Source organism: Olea europaea, chromosome 2 (assembly GCF_002742605.1).
Source record: "Olea europaea var. sylvestris chromosome 2, O_europaea_v1, whole genome shotgun sequence".
Classification (NCBI taxonomy): Eukaryota; Viridiplantae; Streptophyta; class Magnoliopsida; order Lamiales; family Oleaceae; genus Olea; species Olea europaea.
The window spans coordinates 15579800-15592658 of record NC_036238.1 but is presented as its reverse complement, the minus strand read 5'-3'; the positions used below and the strand labels follow the sequence as shown (position 1 = coordinate 15592658).

General features: G+C 35.7%; 1 protein-coding gene across 1 annotated transcript; it reads left to right on the top strand.

The window, feature by feature from the left end:
* The first annotated feature begins 738 nt into the window (after positions 1-738).
* On the top strand, positions 739-5997 carry LOC111373039. The gene is made up of 5 exons (XM_022995500.1): positions 739-902; positions 2087-3397; positions 4640-4700; positions 5443-5485; positions 5852-5997. Exons 2-5 carry the CDS (start codon positions 2199-2201, stop codon positions 5995-5997), a joined length of 1449 nt encoding a protein of 482 aa, XP_022851268.1. The 5' UTR covers positions 739-902; positions 2087-2198.
* The last annotated feature ends 6862 nt before the right edge of the window (positions 5998-12859 follow it).

Below are 12859 nucleotides of genomic sequence, written 5' to 3'. Positions count from 1 at the left end.
CTCTAACTTTAAATCACGAGTTGATAAGATTTTGCTTCTTTAATGCAATGGTTTTATATATGTTAACAAATTAAACTTGCAATCTTTATCCAAGGAGAACTCCTTGTGCATATAATGTTGCAATTTAAACTCTTTATGCTTGTAAAATGCAATCTATTACATTTGCAAAGTGATTTAAACCTTTTGAGGATGAGAATTTGAGTTCGCAAGGGACAAAATTTTTGTTTAATATAAACATTTATTTCTTAATCTATTTAACTTGGTTATGCACCAATTATCCTTTTAGGATAATATATATTAGTTATTAAAATATATTAAAACTTAATCGAGGAAGAGTAGGTACGACGTTTCTATTGATAGATTTTTCTAAATATAGAAACCACTGAGTTTTTCATTTTATTGTTAAAAATATTATTGACATATCTAATACCTAATATTCAACAATACGGCCTACAAATGGGATAAAGAAAAAATTGATTTTTCTCTTTTCTTTTATATGTATTATATAATTTAATATATAAACTTTATATTTTGTACAACAATGTTATAAAATCAGATACAATTTCTTTATTCTTCTTTAAAATCTAAAATAATTCAATATTGTACGTACAATCCAAAAACTTGTACTATTAAAACTGGACCAGATCCCAATTCCTCAATTTATTTTCAAGAATTGGGAAAAAAAAAGTTTAAAAATATAATTTGGAAGTCCTTTTAATTGTATTTTTCAAAGTCTGCCTCTGCCCATACAAATATTTTGCTGGTCTGGTAGTGCATAACAGAAATATACCTCTCTCTATTTTCTCTCTCTGTGAAACCCAGAGATATTGAAACCCCCAAAGTCCTGCAAAACTCGCCAGAAGAGAACTTGCGGATGCAACTGGTACAATGGGAGGCTGAAGGTATAAAAAGATTCCAATAATATATTTTACATTTATTTCTTGAAAATTTGTTGTACTTCATAAGAATCTTATGTGAATGGTTGTGAGGATTTTATACTGCTTTATGATTAGCAATTATCAATGACCCATATCCAGTGTAGATGCATATACACATACATGTATGGATTATTCAATTGGAACCATGTGAACAAATGTTAATCTGGTAAATTCGTTTGTAATCGTTTAATTAATTCTTGCAACCCATCTGAACCGTATCAATGATTTTAAGGAAAAACCCAGATGCAAAATTGGGTCTAAAGGTAAAAAATGGGAAAAGAATGATGTGGGTGATGTTATTTTGATCAGCACGAAGATGATTCTAAGCTCTATATGCCCAAAATTTGCAGTGTGATTCAGAAAGATTGACAAATGGGCTAAAAAGTGAAAATCTTGAAAATTGGACCTGCACACTTAATATTTGTGTAAGCAATTTAATATCTCTATGTCTAGAGATAGATTATGAGATGTCTATATATTATAAGACAGATTTATGCAGTTAGTCAAATTTTTACGTCCCTGAGAAAGAACACCTTTGTATGACGTGTAGTGGAAGCATGGATGTTTAAATTGGGATGTGGAGAGACCACAAGTGCAGAATTAGACAATGAATTTGTAGGGCTGCAGTAGTAGCATTATAAAGAGAGATATGGGGACAGAAAATCTGTGTGATGCTCTTGAGCATGTGGAATGAAACCTGAATTCGAATGAAACTGATTAGGATGTCTATAACTGGGTAAGACCTACAAATTGAGAATCATGTATGGACCATATATTGGGGCCTCATTTCTTTTATTTTTTGGTTGGAGGACGTGTGTTTGTTTGGGGTGGGTTCAATTAAGTTTGATCGTGATCTCATAATGACGTGCAAGAAATTGTCAACTATGGCTTGGTTCTTTCATTTTCGAATTCTTTATGGCTGAGGATGTTTTATTATCCAATTGAAGTTATGGTGTTATGCTACTTCTATGCTGTGCCTATTGATATATGACTCAGGCATGAGGCACTAGCTAATTGCTTTTAGAAGCCCACTCTTTCTCCCTTTTTCTTAATGCAATTGAAGAAAGAACTTATAATACAAGGTCTTTCAGTTAGTTATCTGGCATTATTTCTCTAATACTTTATACCTGTTTCTTATCCTGAATTAGGTTGCAACATGAATCAGTGATTTGACGCTGTTCTCTCCTTAAACATTGTCTTTTGGATTCTGATATCTGAAAGTGCGAGAAAATGTCAATCTGATGGCTTCAGGTTGTATACATGGTACAGTTGACAATGCTGATACAGAGTTCTCATCCTAGTGCAGAAGAACTTACTCTTTTTTACAGATCTGACTTCATGAACAAAGAACTTTTATGTGACTGCACACGAGGTACCAAGAGTTGTCTGAATTGTTCAACATGCAGCCAATATCATTTGGGTGGCTGTAAAGAACATTTTTCTGAGGGTCGAAAAACTGATGATGATTTATGTTCCTTCTATTGTACAAGAAATTGTTCCCATCTATCAACTGCCAGTACAATGTCTCAAAATTGTACACATACTCTTGTATACCAACGTAAGAAGCATAGGAGGAACTCCATTGCTATTTGCACAACCCAGGCATCCGGTGACACTAAGCCTAATGGATGTTATAATTCTGCCGTCAATTTTGAGTCTGCTTCATTGCAGGCGCAAGAGCACATGGTTTCTGTATCTGAGCTTGCACCAGAAGCTGCTAGACTGCCAATTTTACTGCCAGTTGAATGCAGTACAGGGGCTGCGAAATCCTTTAGTAGACATCCTGTTAGAAATGAAACTAGTTCTGAAGAAGCCTCTAGAAATAATGCGCAAAGAGGTTTGGATATCTGGAGTGTTAATGATAATTATTCATTATCAAAATCAAATTTGGACTTTGGTTCGGCTCACTTGAAAACTGATGTGGGCGATCAAGGTGAGTGCTCCTCCTCTGGCACATCGATTGCCAGGAAGTTTTCAGATGATATGTCAGAAAGAGATATATGCATTTCAATTCTCAGAAGCCAGGGGAGGCTTGAAAAAGGTTGGACCAGACGGAATTATGCAGCTGATAAAGATACTGGTATTACAACTGACAACTTCTGTTCAAAGAAGTGCAAAGTTTGCGAGCAGGTGGAAACTACACTAAATATGTTGATATGTGATAGTTGCGAAGATTCATTTCATATGTCTTGCTGCAGTCCTAGAATAAAGAGAATACCAGTTGGTGAATGGCTTTGCAACACTTGCCTGAAAAAGAAGCATAAATTACTGAAGGATAAATCTACCAGTAATTTAGTGAATATCAATACTGATATTGGCCAAAATGGAAATTCAGCATCAGTAGATGCATTAGGTCTCATAGAATACATGCTCAGAGACATTGAGCCATATATGTCCAACATTCGAATTGGAAATGAGTTTCAAGCGTATGTTCCTGACTGGTCTGGTCCAGTTGACAAGTATGTTCTTTCACTAATTATTTTATGTAATTGAATGATGTTGAAGATTTTTTTTATCTGAGTATTGTTTATGACTTCGGACATTACTTATAAGATGAATTGAGAAAGGTAGACCATTACTTGAGCCTAATATTTGTGAAATATTATTTGGGCATGGCCAAATTCTTGTACATCTACTTCTTCATAGGAGACTTGTTTGCAGGAAATCTTCAATGTCATGTTGACAAGTATGTTCTTTCACTAATTATTTTATGTAATTGAATGATGTTGAAGATTTTTTTTATCTGAGTATTGTTTATGACTTTGGACATTACTTATAAGATGAATTGAGAAAGGTAGACCATTACTTGAGCCTAATATTTGTGAAATATTATTTGGGCATGGCCAAATTCTTGTACATCTACTTCTTCATAGGAGACTTGTTTGCAGGAAATCTTCAATGTCATCGATCTGTCTCTTTAGCACCTTTTTCATATCTTCCCTTCATTAGTTGGTGACACATAGACAATCTATCTTTTCTCATTGTTAAAGACTTTATAGACTAGATGATTGAAGAGATTCATTGTCTTTTTTCTCTCTGCTTTCTCTCACTAAACTCTTCCTCTTCTTGTATAATGAGAAGGGAGCGTTGTTGTTGTGTTTAGGTAAGTGAATTTTTTCTTTTATTTTGTGTCTTTTGGCAACAACATTCCCATGTCACCTACCTTTTGTGGCGCATATGTACGCTACTATTTCTTTTCAATTTTCCCCTTATAGTGTCGATTTTCTCTGTCTTCTTATATCAGATGTGATAACTTTTTACACATTCCTTGAAATCTTTCTAGTCAGTGTTGCAACTCCTAGCTATTCATCTACATGGCTTTTAAACTTCAGGATTAGGGAGGCAGAACACCAAAATATTTAAGTTGAGAAGAATGTAGATTTGGGAGTGCACATTGCATTGGTAGAAGTTTTTGTGAAGAAATTTTTTGGACGCTGAATTGTGTGAAACTTTTTATAATTTCTTGATTTCCTATTGATTGTGTAATATGTTCTTTTGAGTGGCAAACCAATTCATTCAAGTACTGTTCTCCATGTGTTATCACTAAACATTTTGTCATCCAATTGGCCATGCGTATTTTGTACAATGCAAGATGTGGTTCTGCTTGATTTTTACTAGGTTCTATGTTTGATGCCCTCCCTTGTGCTATAACTCTTATTTGTTACCTTAAACCAGCCATTTGATGCTAATACTTGCTACAGTGAATCTGAACTTATTGGCGAACCATTAGAACTTGATCCATCGAAGAATGCTAGCATGCAGGTAAAGCTTTCTATGATTTACTTATTTTTTTGCTTATGCAGAAATTATTGTTTTATAGATTGATTGTTCCACTGTGGCAACTTTAAACTAAGGAATTGAGTATTTTAGAAATCGGACAATGAGATCACTTGCAGATTAACCACGTATCTAAGGGGTTCACCTTTCGTTCCCACATGCACTGGCTTATTATAAATCGTCATATTCAAAGGGTTCCATATTCCAGTCATTGGTGTCAGAATGTCTTCTTTAGGATAAGGGCGGAACAAACCAATAGGAGAATGTGCGTTGTAATAATGGATTAGAGGCTTTATTCAGCTACTTCTTGTAAAATCCTAAAATGAAATTTTCTATTGCATAAGATTGTAAACTCATATTATCTTTTGGCTTCAGAATAAAGAATTCACTTGTTTTGTTCACAAGATATGTAGCGAAGTATAGATGAAATAAATAGATCCATTTGCAAAAATTGTTACATATTCAACATAGAGTTGGTTTGATAGGATGGCATGCAGTAAAAATGGTTCAAATGATTGTAATGAGAACTTGAATTCATGAACCCTAGTGTGCAAGCAAGGTTCTAGACAGCCTGTATTGCAATGGAGCCACCATAGTTTGATGCCCATGGATGATCTCTGAATTCATTCAAAATTATCTTTTAATAGAAATTACAATAGCATTCTATAGTCAAAATCATATTCATTCACACAATCTTCTGGTTTTTGATTGTGTTACATTGTTACAGTTGCAGCAAAATCATGAATATTGGTTACCACAGATTTTGAAACGTAAATATGGAATTTTTTCTTTATTTCTTTTGATTGATGCTATAAGTTATCACTTGTCATGCTTCATGGGATTCAACACTTGCTGTAACATATTTGGCTAGGTAGTTAATAATAGATTGAGAATAGTCGAATAGAGATGCAAATGTCTTAATTATAAATTTTGGGGTAAATGGATATTTTGGTTTCCCTACTGTTTAGACAGATTAAGATGGAGAAACACCTAGTAATAGCTTAAAGAAAGCATATTTAAGGGAAATACGGACATTGCCTAGCTTATTCTTTGATATATAAGATTTAAAGAAAGCCTGTTTTGTAGTTAGATTACTTCTGATCTCTATATTCATCTTATTCTCCTATCATTTCCAGAGTTGAGGATGATGTTACCAGACTATAGCAGAGAGAAGGAACATAGTGCAACAGATTTGAAATTCATAAATATCTCTGAGCTTTATAGGTGCAGTAATGAATGCTTGAATTCAAAGAAATCTACCGTGAATGAGGAGTTTGTATAGGTTGTTGAACATTCAATGGTAAAAGGATGAAGAAACTTTTTGAAGAATAAAAGAAGTGGATGCAAACACCTGAGTCGTTTTGGCTCCTCTGTTATGTTTTATGTAATAAATTTCACAATAGAAAGCAAGTTAAGATTCTAGAAATTCAAGGAATTGATGGTCAGGGCCGGTAGGATGAAAGGGAGGATATATGTTAAATGGGTTTCGTTGTTGCTGCTTATATCTGCCTTTCTGGTCTTTCGTAAACCAATTCTTCTGAGGGTTTTTGTACGTTGACTGAATCCAAATGCAGGTGTAGTTGTTGAAAATGATGATGAGGAGTGGATTGCATAGGGTACAAGGGGTTTATCTAATGTGGGGATGAGTTTTAGTAGGTGTGAGCATTTTTAACTGGAGCTAAACCTCTCTAACTGAAACTGAAACCAAAATTGGAGTTCTAATTCGATTCCACAAAAAACTAGGAACTAGAACCGATAATCTATGGGGTCATGGACGGTTCTTGGTTTCTTGAAACAAAGTCCTAGGTACCTGACTTTGAAATCGAATTTATCATTTTTTTTATAATTTATAATTTATATTTTTTTACAATTTATTCAAACTAGCCAAATGACCTGGATCAACAAGTAGTCAGTTTGCAAGATCCAACAAGTGGCTATGCACTAATCAATCACATTCATTTATTTGAATAATTGAATCATAGAACTCTCGTTTATAACCACTCCTGACCACACTTTATACATTTTCCGATCCACAGACCCTTGAGGCACCGCTCGCAGAGCCACCACCAAAATTTGATGCTATTATACTAGATATTGGATGCTATTTGATGGCATATTTGCAGTGGATTAAGAAGGTGTTAAAATATGTATTTGGTGACACTCAACGCCCAAACCTAGTTTTCAGGTTGAAATGGTTGAGGACATGTCCATTGACAAAATAGTTAGGCAATAAATTTAGTTTGGTTCTAGCATATTAACATGGATTCAGGCAGTTATTTCAAATCTTTAATGGAATACTCTTGCACTAAACATTGATTAGATGAACTAGACTTGAGAAACAAATAATTAGAGCAATGACTTGAGTTTGTTTGTTTAGGTAACGCCAATTACGAATCAGGAAGATTTTAAATGTGCCCTGCAGTCTGCAGATAGCTCTGTGCCTGTGTGTCACAAAAATCTAATGGGATCTTGTTCATTAGACTGCAACAAGCAAAATTTGGGCTCAAATTGTACAGATGAGTAAAAGAACACCGTTGTAAACCAACTAACCATCAAGGTCCAAGCATAAAAGCTCTAGCCCAAAAAAATGATTATCTTTATATAAGGGTTTCTAGTTTAATGCTATAACCTGCTAAGTACGAACTTGTGCTCACTGAGTCACTAATCAACCTGCAAGACAAGACCAGTTAGCATGTTTCGCCAACCTAAGGGGGAGGGGCAGAGCACACTCCAACAGTCAAGTCAGAATATGCTATGAGGATACAAATATCTTGTGTGCCTGAATATAATATGTGCGGGGGATTTTTATGAATGTATTTTTATCGAATGGTATTGTGGCATTGTTTTCTTGTAATGCCTGTGGTATGGCCGTTGGGTATTTATAGATGAATTGGGCAATTGATGAGTTGTCCCATATAGTGTAAATGATTTGTTAAAATCTTGCAAACTATTGACTTTAATGCCTGCCAGGCTCTTCTCAAATCCCTGGATTTGGCGGATCTTGTACTTTTTAAAATTATCTAGGCTGCCGTATAACTAGATTGGGATGGGCTCCACAAGTTATGAGCAAATGTTGGATTATGCTGAAATTGAGAACTACTCTTCTGAGCTTTCTCAATACTGACCTCCATCGACAACTTTTCTGCCGACTGGATTTGCTAGATCATTGACCAGTCACTATTCCAAAGTGGTTTTGTTTATATAATCCTCAGAATCAGTTGTTGGAATTGCTTCTTCTAGGTTGACAGAGATGATGTTCTGGGATTTGGTGGCTCAGTAACTAATTAGATCTAGTCTTGTGTGTCTCTTTCCCATGCTGAGCAAATGCCATGTTGGATTGGGATATAAAGTTGTATAATCACAGGGAGCAATACATATGGCTGTAAAGAAGCAAAAAATTGTAGACTCATGCCAGTAATAATAAATGCTGAAGTTAAGGGGAGCTAAGAAGACATGTGAAAGCAAGTAAACAGGAAGATCTTGTAGCGATCTTGACGTTCAATGATTTGTTTGAGCTCCATTCTTTGAGAGAATAAATTTTGTAATACTGGTTTTTTGGAGAATGTGTGGTTAAAGAGTAGGAAATTTTTTGGTTTACATGTAAAGTTATTTTATTGAGAGAATGTGTGGTTGAAAATGAATTTGGGGGAAAATGTGTTTTTAAAGAATGGGGCTCAAACAAGGGTCAAATAAGTTCTTCGAATAGCAGTTAGGAATTTATTCTTTAATAGGAATGGCCCTATACAATTCTGTATTGGATCTCTAAATGACAACAAATATTGCACAAGGTTAAATTACATCAGAGTTAGGAGAAGAGATGATATCTGTGGACCAGTTGAAGGGTATGCAAGCTAGAGGACTTTAAGGCTGGGGAATGCCACCATGCCTTTCATTTACCAGTAATTAAGGTATCCCAAAAGAACTAGCGGCAATCATCTGAGTAGCATCTTAGGTTAGGAGAAAGGGAACTGATATATATGAAGCCATGGTATCTTCTTTTTAAGATGGTTGTTATACCAATGATTTTCAGGATAGTAGAACACAAGTAGAACTAGCCATTGTGGGATTCAGTGAGATGATTAGGGAAGAAGCTTCCAGCCTGATGTACTTTTGAGCGCCTGAGGATCTATGAAACAATAGTGATTTAAGTTTTGTATTTTTGTAGGAATTACTTGTTCATAAGCTAAGTGTAGTATCGGACCTTCCATTAGATGTAGCGATGGCCTGAGTTGAATGACAAAAGTGGGTTCATGTAACCAACATCAAATTTGTTTGGAATAAACTGTAGTTTGTTGTAGTAGGACTTGATAATCAGCAGTGATGGGTATTGTTACTAGCTTGGAGATAAATATTGACTGATTTTGTGGAAATAACGTTGGGACAGAAATGAACTCTTTTGGGGATTTTATGGCGTATATTGAGTTATTTAAAAAAAAAAAAAGTAGTCCATTTTTTATTTAAGAATTATGATGATCGAAGATTGCGAGTGAAGGTTGCTCCATTTATGAATATTGAAGGAGGGATTCTGTGGAGTAGCTTAGCTGTTAGGAGAAAGTAAACTTTCTTTGTGCCGAACGACACTGATTCTATAGCAATATATAATTTTTATGGGCTCATAAGACTTGGTGCCTGTTGTATTGGTTTTGTGAGAAGTACCTTGAGTAACTTTATAATATTTGACGATGCTAAATTTTATGAGGTGATTTTCTTACGAAATTGCCCCCGGCGCGATTTTTGTTTCCGATCAATCAGTCAAATTTTAGTCGATTCCGGCACCGTCGCGAAAAATAACAAAATTGCCTCCGGCGCGATTTTTGTTTTTGATCAATCAGTCAAATTTTAGCCGATTTCGACACCGTCGCGAAGAATGAGGAAATTGCCCCCGGCGCGATTTTTGTTTCCGATCAATCAGTCAAATTTTAGTCGATTCCGACACCGTCGCGAAATATGACGAAATTGCCGCCGACGCGATTTTTGTTTCCGATCAATCAGTCAAATTTTAGTCGATTCCGGCACCGTCGCGAAAAATTACGAAATTGCCCCCGGCGCGATTTTTGTTTTCGATCAATCAGTCAAATTTTAGTCGATTCCGACACCGTCGCGAAATATGACGAAATTGCCGCCGACGCGATTTTTGTTTCCGATCAATCAGTCAAATTTTAGTCGATTCCGGCACCGTCGCGAAAAATTACGAAATTGCCCCCGGCGCGATTTTTGTTTTCGATCAATCAGTCAAATTTTAGTCGATTCCGACACCGTCGCGAAATATGACGAAATTGCCGCCGACGCGATTTTTGTTTCCGATCAATCAGTCAAATTTTAGCCGATTCCGACACCGTCGCGAAAAATGTCGAAATTGCCCCCGTCGCGATTTTTGTTTCTGATCAATCTGTGAAATTTTAGCCGATTTCGACACCGTCGCGAAAAATGACGAAATTGCACCCGGGGCGATTTTTTTTTCCGATCAATCTGTTAAATATTAGCGGATTCCGACATCGTCGCGTAAAATAACGAAATTGCCCCTGGGGCGATTTTTGTTTAGGGTCAATCGGTCAAATTTTATCCGATTCCGACACCGTCGCGAAAAATGACGAAATTGCTCCCGGTGCGATTTTGTTTCTGATCAATCAGTTAAATTTTAGCGGATTCCGACACCGTTGCGAAAAATGACGAAATTGCCCCCGGCGCGATTTTTGTTTCGGATCAATCGGTCAAATTTTATCCAATTCCGACACCGTCGCGAAAAATGACGAAATTTCCCCCAACGCGATTTTTATTTCCGATCAATTGGTCAAATTTTAGCCCATTCCGACACCGTCGCGAAAAATGATGAAATTGCCCCCGGCGCGATTTTTGTTTCCGATCGATCAGTCAAATTTTAGCCGATTCCGACACCGACGCGAAAAATGACGAAATTGCCCCCGTCGCGATTTTTGTTTCCGATCAATCAGTCAAAATTTAGCCTGTCTGACTTCTCTGATATTTAATGCAATTGAATGGAACCTTTTCACATTTTTATCTTACTTGGCTGCTTTGTCTATAATTTTAATAGTATTCTGGTATATGGTATTACTGACCCTTGCCACAAATTGCTTGCACCCGTTAAAATATTACCATTGCCAAGAATGTTCACTTCATGGATTCATTTTTTACAAATGGAACAAATTGAGCACTCACTGTATATATAGACTGGAGACTTGTCTTTGTTCAATAACCAATGTTCTTGTAATTCGTTAAAATCCTGATTACAAAACAAGAACCTTTGGCACTCAAACTTGGAAATAATTCCTCTTGCAATTTGATTGTACAAAGAAACCAGGGTGACAACGAAGTGTTCACTTCCCCAAGACTAAGTTGAAGTATTCCAAAATAATGTCAAATTTTAGCCGATTCCGACCCCGTCGCGAAAAATGACGAAATTGCTCCCGGTGCGACAGTCTTCTGCAATTAATCTTTACGCTTACATGACCAATGGTTATTACATTCTTTTGAATTTGAAGTTGTATCTACATATATGTTACCGACATAAACATATTTGCTTGTATTTGCTATTGATGTTTTGGATATAAATGACATTCACATTTTTTATTTGCTAATGAAAAATCTAGTTTTTAATTCATTGAAATTTCTATGTTATTTTTCCAATCTGTAAATTGAATCAGAATCTGTGCAATACAGAAAATTCTCAATTTCTTATACTGTGAATTACACAGGTGTGAAACCAATACATCTAATCTTTTGTGGTTACATTTCCCCAATTAAGTGTAGAATAATTTTTTTGTATTAGCTAGTGACAAATTTTTCTCAATAATAGGAAACTATTTGAAAGAATCTAGTTACTGCTATACTCAGTTGGGTTGGAACAAGCTTATAGTAAATCAAATCAAAGGTCCCTTGAATAATATTCCTAGATGCCACTTTGTCCCTTCACTGTACATTTTATTTGACTTTGTTAGGAACTGCTCATCCCATTTAGATTGCGTGGTTAATATGCTTATTATATACTCTTTTATGATGGAAACTTAACTTACATTTTGACATTCTGTGCAGTTGAGACCCCGGCTGGCTGCAAAAAGGCGTAAATTGGATAGTTGAAAGAGTATTGATTCACAAGCACTCTTACTTTCAATGAGAAAAATACATAATTATGGAGACCCTACTCATATGTTTTAAACCTTAGAAATAAGATCACTGCTACAGTTGGTTGATTGCAACTCCCTGGCAAAAAAGAAAAGGTAAAACATTGAATTGCAAATATAAGTGGAAATGATTAAGCTAGTGACTTGTGAGGCTTTATAATCTTGCCTTGTGTCCCATTTTGACCCTCGCCACTAGCTCAAGCTTTTGGCTCCTTTTAGCTCATGTAACTATTTCAAGTTTTTGTATTACATCAACTTTAAAGTTTTGGTGAAAATCTGGAGCACTTTTTGGCTAATTTCTGTGGCAGTTTGGTTGATAGTAAAGTAGAAATCCCTACTGAATGATTATGGGACTAAAGCAGGAAGATGAAATTGGCGAAAATAGGGATATTGCCCTTAAATGTTTTGTATTCTAGACATTAAAAACCTTGATGATATGCTTTATGGGAATTCAATATCAAAAAAATTTTAATGGACAAACATGTTCATTAGTGTTTAACATGCATTAATGGTGTTATACAAATTCTCTTTTATTTTCTTTAACCTATAGTTTCTATGCAAAGTGCTGATTATCAACTTCCCTTTTCTTGCTCTCTCGTCAACTGCAGTTCAGATATTGCATGCTCTGAAAGCGGCTATGGGTGTTATGGATTCCTCGGTTGTGAATTGAGCTTTTCGTGTTCTGGCCTGCGGAACTGAATCTTTGGATTTGAAATCGAGTGTCTCCAATATCCCACCATTGTTGAACCAACATTTTGACATCCTTCCTGTCCATATTAGCTTCTGAACTGGTGTAACTCCATGGCTTTGATAAAGACAGTACACAAGTTGGTTTCTTTAAAACAAGATGAAAATTGAAAACAGAGGTTTCTGTGCTAAGCTATTTGCGCTCTGTCAAGTTAAAAAAGGAACACACTATGTCACTATCGACATAAAGGAACGCATACGAGAGCTATTATGCACGTGCCCACGACATATCATATCATATCATCCTTGAATGAATGA